The sequence below is a fragment of the Podarcis liolepis genome, assembly GCF_965112155.1.
Source record: "Podarcis liolepis genome assembly, chromosome: 12".
NCBI classification, from domain to species: Eukaryota; Metazoa; Chordata; class Lepidosauria; order Squamata; family Lacertidae; genus Podarcis; species Podarcis liolepis.
The window spans coordinates 54,909,080-54,921,633 of record NC_139563.1 but is presented as its reverse complement, the minus strand read 5'-3'; the positions used below and the strand labels follow the sequence as shown (position 1 = coordinate 54,921,633).

Genomic DNA, 12,554 nt, shown 5'->3' with positions numbered 1-12,554 from the left:
TGGTGTATAATTAGTGCAGGAATACCAAGGGGTATATCTATCTATAAATGTATGTACATTCCCCTATATACTTGCTGTGGCTGGACAGCTCAGTCGGTGGAACATGAGAGTTAATCTCAGGGTTGTTGGTTCAAGGAAAAAGGTTCCTGCATTTCAGGGGGTTGGAATAGATGACCCTCCTTGTCCCTTCCAGTTGTACAATTCTATCATTGTGTGGTCATCTATCTATCATCTATCTATCTATCTATCTATCTATCTATCTATCTATCTATCTATCTATCTATCTATCATCTATCATCTATCTATCTATCTATCTATCATCTATCTATCAATCATCTATCTATCTATCTATCTATCTATCTATCTATCTATCTATCTATCTATCATCCATCTATCTATCTATCATCCATCTATCTATCATCTATCTATCTATCTATCTATCTATCTATCTATCTATCTATCTATCTATCATCTGGGAGTAAGCTGCATTGCACTTCCATCTATGATTCTATACGGCTTTCAGGCGCAGGAGGAGGGAAAATTTAAACCTGGCTTTTAATAAGCAGCAGCAGTAGCTAAGCTCCTTCGTCTGAATTTGTGGCCGTGGCGCAGAGGGAGAGATCCCGCTCGCCTCCTCCCTTTCCCGCTGCCACCCACCTTTCCCCAAATCTCTTTCCAGGATTTATTGCGCTCATCAAACCTCTCGCTGGGGGGGAAACGAATCGGCGCTTGGAGACGCCCCGGGAGAAACGTGGAGCCGGCGATGATGTCGCTCCGGGATGAAAGGGAGCCGAGGCAAGTGATGTCAACGTGCGTGCCTGGGGAGAAGAGCGCCCCCATCTCTCCCCGGCCCGACGGACGGCCCCGAGCGAGCGACCCCGTTCGCGCGTCATCGGCGGCACCGCTTATAAGGAGGGTCCGGCCAAGTCCGCTTCTGCCTGCAACCTCCTGGCTCCGAGCTGCGCGCAGAGCAAGGCAGGGCTGGCACTCGGCTTCCTCGCCGCCTCTCCAAAGGAAAACCGACGGCGCGCCCTCCGCGAAGCTCTCCGGCCATGGCGACGGTGGCTCTCTTGGCGTGGCTGGGGCTGTGGCTGGGGCGCGCCACGTCGGGGCTGCCCGGCTCCCCCTGCGAGCCGGTGCGCATCCCCATGTGCCGCCACATGCCCTGGAACATGACCCGCATGCCCAACCACCTGCACCACAGCACCCAGGAGAACGCCGTGCTGGCCATCGAGCAGTACCAGGAGCTGGTGGCCGCCGGCTGCAGCCCGGTGCTCAGCTTCTTCCTGTGCGCCATGTACGCGCCCATCTGCGCCGTCGAGTTCCTGCACGACCCCATCAAGCCCTGCAAGGCGCTGTGCCAGCGCGCCCGAGACGGCTGCGAGCCCCTCATGAAGAGGTACAACCACAGCTGGCCCGAAGCCCTGGCCTGCCAAGACCTGCCCGTCTACGACCGAGGGGTCTGCATCGCCCCCGAGGCCATCGTCACGGATCTGCCGGAAGGTGAGGAGAGCAGAGCTACGCGGGACGGGGCGGGCAGGAGGGCACGGACTTGTCTGCGCCCCGGACAAGGACGAGTCCATTGGAGGTTTGGAGGCAGAGGCTGGACGGCCGTCTGCCAGGGATGCTTCAGTCGAGATTTCTGCAGGGCGAGAGGTGGACTAGATGCGCCTGGGAGGTCCCATCCCGCTCTACCAGTCTATGATCATATATATCTTTACCTGGGAGTAAGTTCGATGGCCCTTAGGTCTGTGAGAGTCCCAGGCAGGTCTCCCAAATGAGGCTGGCGCACCCCAACCTCGTTGCCGGAGAAAGATGCCCCCGCGATTTCGGTGGGACTTGCTTTTCCCCTTGGCGGCCTGATCCCGGGTAGCTTTCCTCGGACGCAAGCATCCGCGCAGAGGAGGAAACGAGGCAGGTCAGATCTTCCCTCGAGGTTGGGACGCCTTGCCAAAGGGGTCCCACCTGGACGCAAGCTCAACCTCCCTCGGAAACAAGGGCAGCAGGTGCGCGCCGTTATTATTAATAATATTTATTTATGCCCCGTCTTTTTCCCCGACAGAGACTCAAGGCGGCTTAAAGATTTAATAAGAACAGCTAAAAAGTGCAGCTAAAAACAAACAATTAAACTCAAAGAATTAAAACTATACGTATATATAAAGGATCTATTAAAAACATACAAGTAATTACAGTTTCAGAGGAATTTTTCCCAAGGAAACCCTCCAAGCGAGCTGGCTCTGCGCAGTGCGACCCGGAGACTGAGCACGTTTGCTCGGAGGGTAAATCCCATGGAAAGCGAAGGGGCTTACTTGGGAGTAACTGCGCTGGGGTTCAGCTTGCCAACGGGGCTCCAGGACGTGCGCGCTTTTCCGGGGTTTGAGAAGTTGTCAGACCATCTTTCTCCGATGAGGATATATTTTCTAAAAATTAAAGGAAAATCCCTCTCCCCCCCCCATCAAATTTCTAATTGCTCCCGGTTTTTTTCTGTTTTTTCTTTTCCATTTCCATTTTGTGTGTTCCCTCCTGAAGAAGACGTGAAGTGGATCGATTTATCTGACGACGTGATGGTCCACGAAAAGCCTCTGTTTCCCGAGTGCAAGACCTCGAGCCACGGTGAGCGCCTCTTGCTAAGATCGGACACGATCAGCTCGCCGAATATGTGTATTTCCATTATATATATGTGTATATTTTCCTGTTTTGCTTTCAATGCAGAGCGCTGCAAGTGCAAGAAGGTCAAGCCCACACTGGCGACGTATCTGACCAAAAACTACTCTTACGGTGAGTCAGTCGGCAACACTTTATTTCTATTTAAAAAGTGAAAAGTTGCTACGTTATCCTCTCTCCCATCTCGTGGTTGGTTTCGTACCATCGGGATCTCCCTTTTTTTGCCCTTTTCGTTCAGCGGACTTCGGTTCTTCGGGAAATCTGATCCCTTTAATTATCCGAGTCCAGAGAGAATATACATATAAAAGACACAATTCAAAACGAATCGTGGCAGGGATTTTATCGTTGCTTCTTTCCTCCAGAACTTTGGGTTTTCTCCCACATCAGAACCAGCCTTCAGTGGTTTTTGAAGACACTGAGATTTACTGAAATGCATGTTATTTCTTCTTAAAGGGAAAGAAAGGAGAGAGAATGAAAGAACTTATTTCTTAGATCCAAATCACTTGGGATTGCGACGAAGCAGACTTTGGGGGTCTCAGTTGGACAAGGCACAAAAGTGTTACTTAAAAAACAACAACCGGATAAGGCACTTGTGTTTCTCAAATAATAGTAATACTTCTGATTTAATACCTAAGAGAAAGGATATTTGGGTGCATTCCTGAATAAGCTAGATGCCAGTGAAATCTACACATTTTACAGCTCCATGTTTAATATTGGAAAACTCAGTGGTTGGGGGTATGCCCCATTGAACTCAATGGTATTTACTTCTGAGTAAACATGCACAGATTCAAGGTGTAAGTCCCATCACCTTGAAGGGAATAAAAACTTAATCGTAACTATGTTCAGTAAACATTAGCTTTCTAAAAAATATGCATAGAAATGTGGGCAAAAAGTATTCATTGGCGCTTACTCTCAAGTAAGTTGTATAGGACTGCAGAAACCACCTCCCCCCACCCTAAATATAATCATATATCTTATGTCCAGATATGATCTTGCATAGATGGAAACTCAGCTGAGTTCTGCTGAAATCAACAGCAGAATAAAAGCACTCCCTGTGTTAAAATGCCAAATACCAGCTTTATAAATTCAGATGATTAAGTTAGCAGGGCATTATTTTAGGGAGGGTAAAAATAAATGAATCCATACACAGGACAAATACCGGTACACTGGATAAATCTTAAGTTTCGCTAGAAATCTGTTATAAATTGATCGTGTGAAATGTGTTTGCACTGACAAATGGAATGTGTTTCAATGCAAAATTAGTGCTAATATCCAGATTTTAAAGCCATTGTTGTTTTTGACAATATCCAGAATACAAGGTTCTGTGGGGAAATAAAAGATTCCCTGCCTTTGTGTTTACACTCTTTGTGGAAGCGCAGGAGAAGGGACAGGAATGGGATGAGACAGGAGATATTGAAAAGACTGGATTAACAAGTCTGGTATCAAAATTGTATCATTTGTTCTTCCTATACCTGTGGCACTTTTCAACAATTATGAGCAACCCTATGCATGCCTACTCAAAATAAGCGCACTGAATTCAATGAGACCTACTACTGGGAAGGTCTGTATAGGATTGCGCCATTGGTCCCCAAAGTGGTTATTAGCTATTCTGAATAGAATACTGTACTAAAGCATGGTCCCTTCCAAATCTACAGTGTTATGATTTGATGCTTCCAAAGAGTCAGCAGGCTTCATCACATGTCTCACTTATTGGTCCAGGAATGGTAGCCATAGGTCTGATGTTTATCTAAGCATGCGTCAGAATGTATGTCTCAAAGGTAGACACTGCTGTTCATGTGAATGAACATGGATCTCCACGTTCTGGTACAATGCCACCCATAAATGCACGGCAAACATGAGACAGGATGGAGCACAGAAGGCCAGATAAAAGTTCAGTGTTTAAACTGACCTTCTAAAAGATCAGTGAGAATGGATTTGATAGGCTTCTTTTCAAAGGCAATTCCGCAAAGGAGAAGCCACCACCAAGAAAGCCCTGTTCCTGGTTAACGATAACCTTGTCTCCCTAGGTAATGGGATTCACAACAGGGCTTCAACGCTTGATCTCAGCTCTCAGGGGAGGTAGGAATCCTACTCAGGCAGGCAGCCCTCAAATATCCTAGGCACAGGGCATTTAGGAACTGAAAACCAGTCATTTGCACATCAGTCTCCTGTTCTTTCACACTGGTGTAATCATTTGAAATCAGTAGAATGAGCTGTGGGCAGAAGCAAGCAAGAAAATAAAAATAAATGCATCTTTACATACATTTATGTGTGTGTTTATGTGCCTAAATAAAGTGTCATCTCAACTTCCATCAACTTTTGCCTAAAGCAAAAAATACTCCTTCCTGCTTCATATTTTAGAGATGTTTTTAAAAGGTTTTATAATTTCAGAGATGGTACTTGCAGGCTTGCAGCGAGAGATCCGAAGTCTGTTGAAGCAGGAACAAGTCTCACAATTCAGTGGGACTTACTCTGTAGCAAATGTGCCGCTTGCAGTGGAACTTAGCGAGACTGGATTCTGAGTAACCATATATAGTATCGGCTGTTAGCTACGTGGCATTATGGTTTACCTTTGCTTTATGTGTTGCAGTTATTCGTGCTAAAGTCAAGAGCTTAGAGAGAGGAGGCTGCAATGAAATAACCACAATGGTTGACGTGAAAGACGTCTTGAAATCTTCAACTCCTGTTCCCCATTCTCTCATGCCTCTGCATACAAATTCCTCCTGCCAATGTCCCCCTCTTCTACCAAACCAAGATGTCCTCATTATGTGTTATGAGTGGCGCTCAAGGTAAGCAAGGATCGTGGGGGCAAGAAACCGCTGCCAAGATGCCTGCTTTAACATGTTTTATTTGCATTTTTGGCGAACCCAACAAACAACACGCCACTTTGACATGCAGGGAGCTGCCCCATCCCTTGAAAAACGTAAGAATGCCCCCTGAGGGTAGGGCAGCTCCACAGATGCACCCGAGGGCCTTTGGGTGCCACGGCTGAAGTGGTGGACTTCGTTTGGTGGTGGTCCTGCCAGCAAAATGCTCAGCCCGCCCACATCACCGGCTGCCACTACCACCGCCTTTGTCAGGTAAGCAGCAGTGATGCTGCCATGCAACACTACCAAAGAATGCCTAGGGCAGTGGTGGCCAAACTTGGCCCTTCAGCTGTTTTGGGACTACAATTCCCATCATCCCTGACCACTGGTCCTGTTAGCTAGGGATGATGGGAGTTGTAGTCCCAAAACAGCTGGAGGGCCGAGTTTGGCCACCACTGGCCTAGGGGCTTGGTACTGCCACCCTCTAGCATGCTTCCTGAGGCAGCTGCCTCATTTTGCCTAATGGAAGGGCTGACCTTGGAGGGATGTGGGTGGCGCTGTGGTCTAAACCACTGAGCCTAGGATTTGCTGATCGGAAGGTTGGTGGTTCGAATCCCCGCGTCGGGGTGAGCTCCCGTTGCTCAGTCCCTGCTCCTGCCAACCTAGCAGTTCAAAAGCACGTCAAAGTGCAAGTAGATAAATAGGTACTGCTCTGGCAGGAAGGTAAACAGCGTTTCTGTGCACTGGTCTGGTTAGCCAGAAGCGGCTTAGTCATGCTAAGTCTTCCTAAACATTAGGAAGAACTTCCTGATAGTAAGAGCTGTTCGACAGTGGAATTTGCTGCCAAGGAGTGTGGTGGAGTCTCCTTCTTTGGAGGTCTTTAAGCAGAGGCTTGACAACCATATGTCAGGAGTGCTCTGATGGTGTTTCCTGCTTGGCAGGGGGTTGGACTCGATGGCCCTTGTGGTCTCTTCCAACTCTATGATTCTATGATTCTATTCTATTCTATGCTGGCCACATGACCCAGAAAAACTGTTTGCGGACAAACACCGGCTCCCTCGGCTAGTAAAGCGAGATGAGCGCTGCAACCCCAGAGTCGTCTGCGACTGGACTTAACTGTCAGGGGTCCTTTACCTTTACTTTAGGGCTGGCCTTGAGCAGATGACTAAAATCCACTTTATCCTACCAGTGAGTAGGGTTGCATGATGCACTGAACTCTGCAAGGGAAGGGTGAGGTAGAAATAGAATTAGTAATAATATGGAGGGATAGCTCAGTCGGTGGAGCATGAGACTCTTAACCTCAGAGCTGTGGGTTCAAGCCCCGTGTTGGGCAAAAAGATTTCTGTATTGCAGGGGGTTGGGCTAGATGACCCTCGGCTCCCTTCCAGCTCTGTGATTGTTTGATTCCAAATGTGAGCTCTCGTATACATAGGAGGGATTGGATCAAGGATTTCATAGAATTATAGATTTGGAAGGGCCCCTGAGGGTCATCTCTAGTGCAGCCCTCTGCCATGCAAGAATCTCAACACTCAGTCCCCCATCCAGTTTGAAACCATACTGGACCCTGCTTAGCTTTGCAAAACACTGGGATAGGAAGCCAGAGAAGATGGATAGAAAACCCTTAAGCAAAGGTAGACTTCCTGTGTTTTGATTCTGGAGATGGTGGTGGGAATGACCAGTGCTTTTTTCCAGGGGGTGCTTAACGGTCCGGCACCTCTCTTTGTTGTTGTAAAAAGGTGTGGCAGTTACTGTAACAACTTCATGCTGAGTCCTGACACCTCTTTTTCTAGGGGGGGAAATGCCCTGCTCTTGACTAATCTTGAGTTATTTGAGAATGCCAACCCATCAGTGTGAAGGCTTTCAAAATTAAGCTGAGGAATGGGAAAAGATTAGAAAGAATTCTGTTTTTCATGGAACAAGTTTGCCAGCGATGTTTTTAAAGGTCATTGAGGTTTTAATTTTATATGCTTTGTTAAAGGATCTGAAAAAGAAAGCAAAAACAAAATATTGTGTTTCTCATTTGAACTTAGCCATATGTAAACAGGGTTTGAGTTACAGTGGCTTCTTAAAAATGTTAGAAGTAACAGTCTCTTGCTGGAAAAGTGCTGAAGGAAATACCACATTCTTGTTTCTAGCAGTTTCCCCCTTTTCTGATTATACAGTATTTCAGGCCTCAGCCTTGGATTCAAAGACGCAGAAGTCTCACATTTGACTGGGGTCACAACAGCAAAACTCATCACTAACACTCAGACTGATACAGTACAGGGTGAAAGGGTGTCTAACACATGGGTTGCAGAGCAGAAAATAATACTAATTCTAAAAGAAAACATTTTATCTAACAATGAACTGACACAACAAGCACCCACATATGCCAGCACAAAGGCTGTGCAAGTCATATCTTGCATCTTTTAAACAGCTGCTCTGCACTGCTGTGCCCTTTGGCACTGACTCTCTTTTACCGCATAGAAGGAGTTCATCCATAACCATCTTCTGGGAAACCTGGATGCTTTGGCTACATTCTTGAGAGGCATTTCAAGTTTGACTCTTCTACTGTTTGTAGAGTCCAGTCCAAAATGAATCTCCGAAGTCCTTGCACCAGACTGGGCCTTCTCTAGAGCTTAATGTGGCCTCAATCTTAAAATAAATAAACTTCCTTCAGACCATTTCTGGAATAGATTCGTGAGGAAGGTGTCTATCCTCACAGCAAAGCAATGTATTTTAAATTATTTTATATGTTACTAGAAACACGATGATGTCAAATAATCAGTAAGATTCTTCTGGAATCAATAAGAAAACAAAGAGACTTGTATCTTGTAGCAGTTAATTTAGACAACCATCAGTATTTTTAATCAGCCACACCTTTTCATCTGCATTGTATTTGCTAATGGGAATATTGATAAAAGGCAACTAAATCAAATATTGTGGGCAAAGTCCAGAGAAGTTAAGAATGCATATGACTGCAGACCTAGACATGCTTAGATGTGAATAAGTCCCCACTGAACTCAAAGGAACTTACTTTTTAATAGATAGACAAGGAATTGCACTATAAATTCTTCTGGGTGGGAATCAGCTATGTTTTACTCAGAGCAGGCCCATAGAAACAACTACATTTGGTCCATTAAATTCAATAGATTTACTGTGAGTAAAAATCAGTTGAAATCCATCCATTGATTTCTGTGAAGAAACTGAACCCACTGAATTCAGTCGGGCTTCCTCCCAGGTAGGAGGGTATAGGATTTCAGCCTTAGACACATCTTCCCCACCGAAATAAACGAAACTTAGAAGTGCTTGATTTTGACTGAAATGAGCCCAGCATTTTTAAAATGTTTTATTCTATATTCAGGAAACGATATTTCTTTTGTGCCCTTCTTGATTCTACAATTAACGTTTCAGGTTAATGCTTCTTGATGGGTGTTCAGTTGAAAAATGGAAGGATCCACTGAGTAAACGATTTAAGGTAAGACCACCTGAGGCTTCTCAATATTTTATGTTCAAAAAATAGGATGCATTGCCTCACGGCACTCTTCAACAGCTATACTCTAAAAACTGTAGCCACCAGTCATTAGGAAAGTGGGATGGTGTGGAGAGATATATGTATTGCGGGGGTATACAGTCTCAATAAAACGTTTTCTCCATCTTCCTCAGTGAGCTTAGAATACCAAAAATAAAATAAAATATGGGGATTTTAGGAAAAAACCATGTGCCCATTTTCATCACTGGATGGTACAATTAAGAACATATATACAAGAAGCTGCATCAAGAAGCATATTAACATAAACCCTGTCTGTATATAAACAAGTTGCTATGGTATGAACCCAACCCTGCAGTTTCCCTTCTGCACCGCAAGATTTCAGGAGGATATTATTGTATTGCAATGACCACTTCCTTGGCAGGCTTGTCAAAACCCTTTTCCAAACGGTTCCAGGGAATTTTGGTCTTCCACTGTTTGGCTTGCTGGAAATTCCCTCTGAGGCTTCTTTCCTCGCACTTCACAAAACATGAGAAATAATGCCAAGTTGGCATCTAGTGGAGAGATAAGCTTTTAGAAATAAGTACGTACTGCATTTTATGCTAGATGGAGACAGGGGCAGCGTCAGAACTGGGTCCCAGATCTGCAGCCTTAATACAAAAAAAATTACAATGTTTACAGGCTGGCTTTATTTCTGAAAGTGAGCCTGAATTTTCAGTTCTACCTCTAAATTAGGATATACGTATGTGACTCCAACTCCCCCTAACCCGCTTTCTTAATTTACGTTTTCCTAGAGATGGGAACAGCGACTCCAAGAACAGAAGCAACGGGCAAGTCCAAATAAAAACCAGAATGCTAGAAACTCCGGGCGCAGCGGGATGCCAAAGCAAAACCTGAAGAACACCAACCCAGCGCTCACTAGTCCCAAGAAAATCAACAAGCTCAGAAGTGATCAGAAAGAAATCATCCCCAAAAACATATGAATTTTCCCAGAAGCTGGCTTGGGTGTGTTTCCTGAACCCATCGACGTAAATGTTCAGTGTTGTATTTCAAACAGACATCCTTTGAACAATTTACTTTTACAGGATTTTTTAAAGCTGCAGATATAGCTTTGCATTAACATGTGGTGGGTTGAAAAGCAGGTGATTCGGGGTATGCTTAGCACAACCAGTCGTAGTTTACCAGTTTGCATCTGAAGAGCATCCTGTGGTTTAATTGTGTGTAGTGGAAATTTGTCTACGTGCTATTAAGGCTGGCTTTGCACATTTTACATTGGGGGCAGCCACTATTATTCACTTTTCCATAGTTGAGCTCCACCAGGGGAATATCACTTGGTCATCCTGGTTCCTAATAAGAATTCTAGCAAAAGAATTCTAGCAAAATATTCCTCTTTCTCTGGTGTTCTGCAGAAGTGTGTGAGAGCATACAAAGGCTTTTCTGAACCACCACCGCTCCTGGCTAGCCTTCTTTGTCATCAGATTTTGTAACATACTAAATCAAACTTCTCCTTTGGACCAGCTTTTGTTGTAATGTTTAATTTTGCAGTACTTAAAAACCAGTACCTTTTGGGGGTGTGTGTGTAAAGTTTAGGAATAATTGGTGGTATTTAATACTAGTCCTACTCAGAGTAGACCCACTGAAGTTAAAGGACTTGACTAACTTAGGTTCATTAATTTCAATGGCTCTACTCTGAGCAAGACTTAGTTGGAAACCACCCGATATCTGCATATTTACGGCATGTCGTTTTATTATGAACAGAGATTCCTAAAACAGAGTGAGCAACAATTCCATTCTGGGGTTCTGAGATACGGTTTTTAAAAATTAGAGAACTAAGAATGTTTTAAATGTTACTAGCAATTTGATCTGAAACATATCTGCCCTAATCGGGAAACCACCCTCCATTTAGAGGTGTATGTGGATCGCTTTCACTTTTGAAACGCCTCCTTTGTTTAAATGGCCAGTTAGCAAGCACCTGCCATTGTGTGCATGGATGAGGGCAAAGGTAGCTGAAATGGACAGGAAGTTTTGGAAAGAAAGGAAATGTTTTGATGCACCAGATCTCCTGTGCCCATAAATTATCCCTAGATCAGTGCTATTACCTGCAGAAAGATTGGCAACTACAGGATTTTCTCGTTTCTCTCTAAAACAGGAGTTTGCTGCCACCCTCACTATTCCTGTACCCATTGCACTGTATGAGAAGCTGCAACCGAACCCTCCATCTCATCCAATTTCTTGCAGCAGGTACCGAAGGCTGCCGTTCATGCCTGGTGATCGAGATTCAATAGCTTTACTGAGAAACAGAGTCAGGCTTGGTTTCAGTTTCTTTGCCTTTTGTCTAAGTACCTAAGACAATGGCCCATGTAGTCCAATATCCGGTTTTCACAGTGCCCAACCAGTTGCCTGTGGGAAACCCACAAGTTGGACCCCAAAGTCCAAGAACACCATCCCCTCCTGTGGCTTCCAGCACCAAAGCATACTGTCTGATCGTGGAGGCAGAGGATAGCCACCATGGCTAGTAGTCAGGAATATCACCCATGAATTTGTCTAATCCTCTTTTAGCATCATCCAAGTTGGCAGCCATCACAGCCTGTATCTGACAGTGGGATTCAGTTGTGCATGCGGTTTTCTGGATTGTGGCCCCACCATTTTTAAGTTAGTTCCACTGGTTCTACATTATGTATATAACCCAGAGACAAAAGGTCGCCTGCTGTGCATTTTCGCTCATAGTTGCACTCCAGGGTAATTGCCAATAGGCTATCCATGTTTTTTAACACTGGGCAGTTTGAAAAAGGTAATTTGTGTTTTCATTAATGGGAGGTTTTGGAGTGCAAAGGTAAACAAAACAGCTGGCTGTGCATGCTGGTACGTTAGGATCTCATGGAGCTAGGCCAATGTGTTTAGTGTCTGTAAGTCTTTAGTCAAAGCAATCTTTTTACAGGGAGAATTTTTTAAATCTCTTGCACCTTAATTTTAAACACATTCATCTGTAAGAGGTACATACCTCACAAAGTTTCTTTTCTTTTCTTTTCTATTGTTTTCTATTAGTAAGGAAAAACTGATTTCCTTTTGCTTTGTCAGATTCTGCAAGCTTTTATATAGGTTGCCCAAAATGCTGATTGGCTGACAGCTGGCCGTGCACAACTTTGATTGGCCGTTGGCTGTGATCTCGCCTCCTTCCCCTGTCCTAGATTAGTTTGCATTTTATGAATGGATTGGGATGTTCTTTACACCCACAAAGGTACCACATGAACATGTGTTTATCCATTTGTTTGTCAGCCTGTTGCTGTTTCTTAAAGCAAAATCCATTTGTAAAAGTGCTCTGGGCAGGTTCCGCAGCTGAAAGCCAGTCTCCTGCAAGCTGCCTCTGCAGCAAAACCCACCGTCATCCTGGAGACGGAGTAAATTTTTGACTGCACTTGTAGAAGCATAGAAGCATCTGTTTCTTAAGTGTTTCAGTGTACACTATTTTAAGAACTACCATAGCTCTGATACTTCTTCTTAATAAACCAAATGGGTTGCCCGAAACTTCTGCAATGATTTGCAACACTGCTAGTTTTCTGCTATTTCATTTCTGTGAAAATAAAATCTCTTATTTTCTTTTTTCTTTTTTTAAA

General features: G+C 44.6%; 1 protein-coding gene across 1 annotated transcript; it reads left to right on the top strand.

The window, feature by feature from the left end:
* Positions 1–1,052: 1,052 nt before the first annotated feature.
* SFRP4 (secreted frizzled related protein 4) lies at positions 1,053–11,910 on the top strand (the record flags this gene model as incomplete). The annotated part of the gene is made up of 6 exons (XM_083468869.1): positions 1,053–1,503; positions 2,530–2,613; positions 2,713–2,778; positions 5,255–5,453; positions 8,865–8,928; positions 9,735–11,910. The coding sequence occupies 6 exons, from the start codon at positions 1,053–1,055 to the stop codon at positions 9,921–9,923; spliced, it is 1,053 nt and encodes a 350-aa protein (XP_083324995.1). The 3' UTR covers positions 9,924–11,910.
* Between the last annotated feature and the right edge of the window lie 644 nt (positions 11,911–12,554).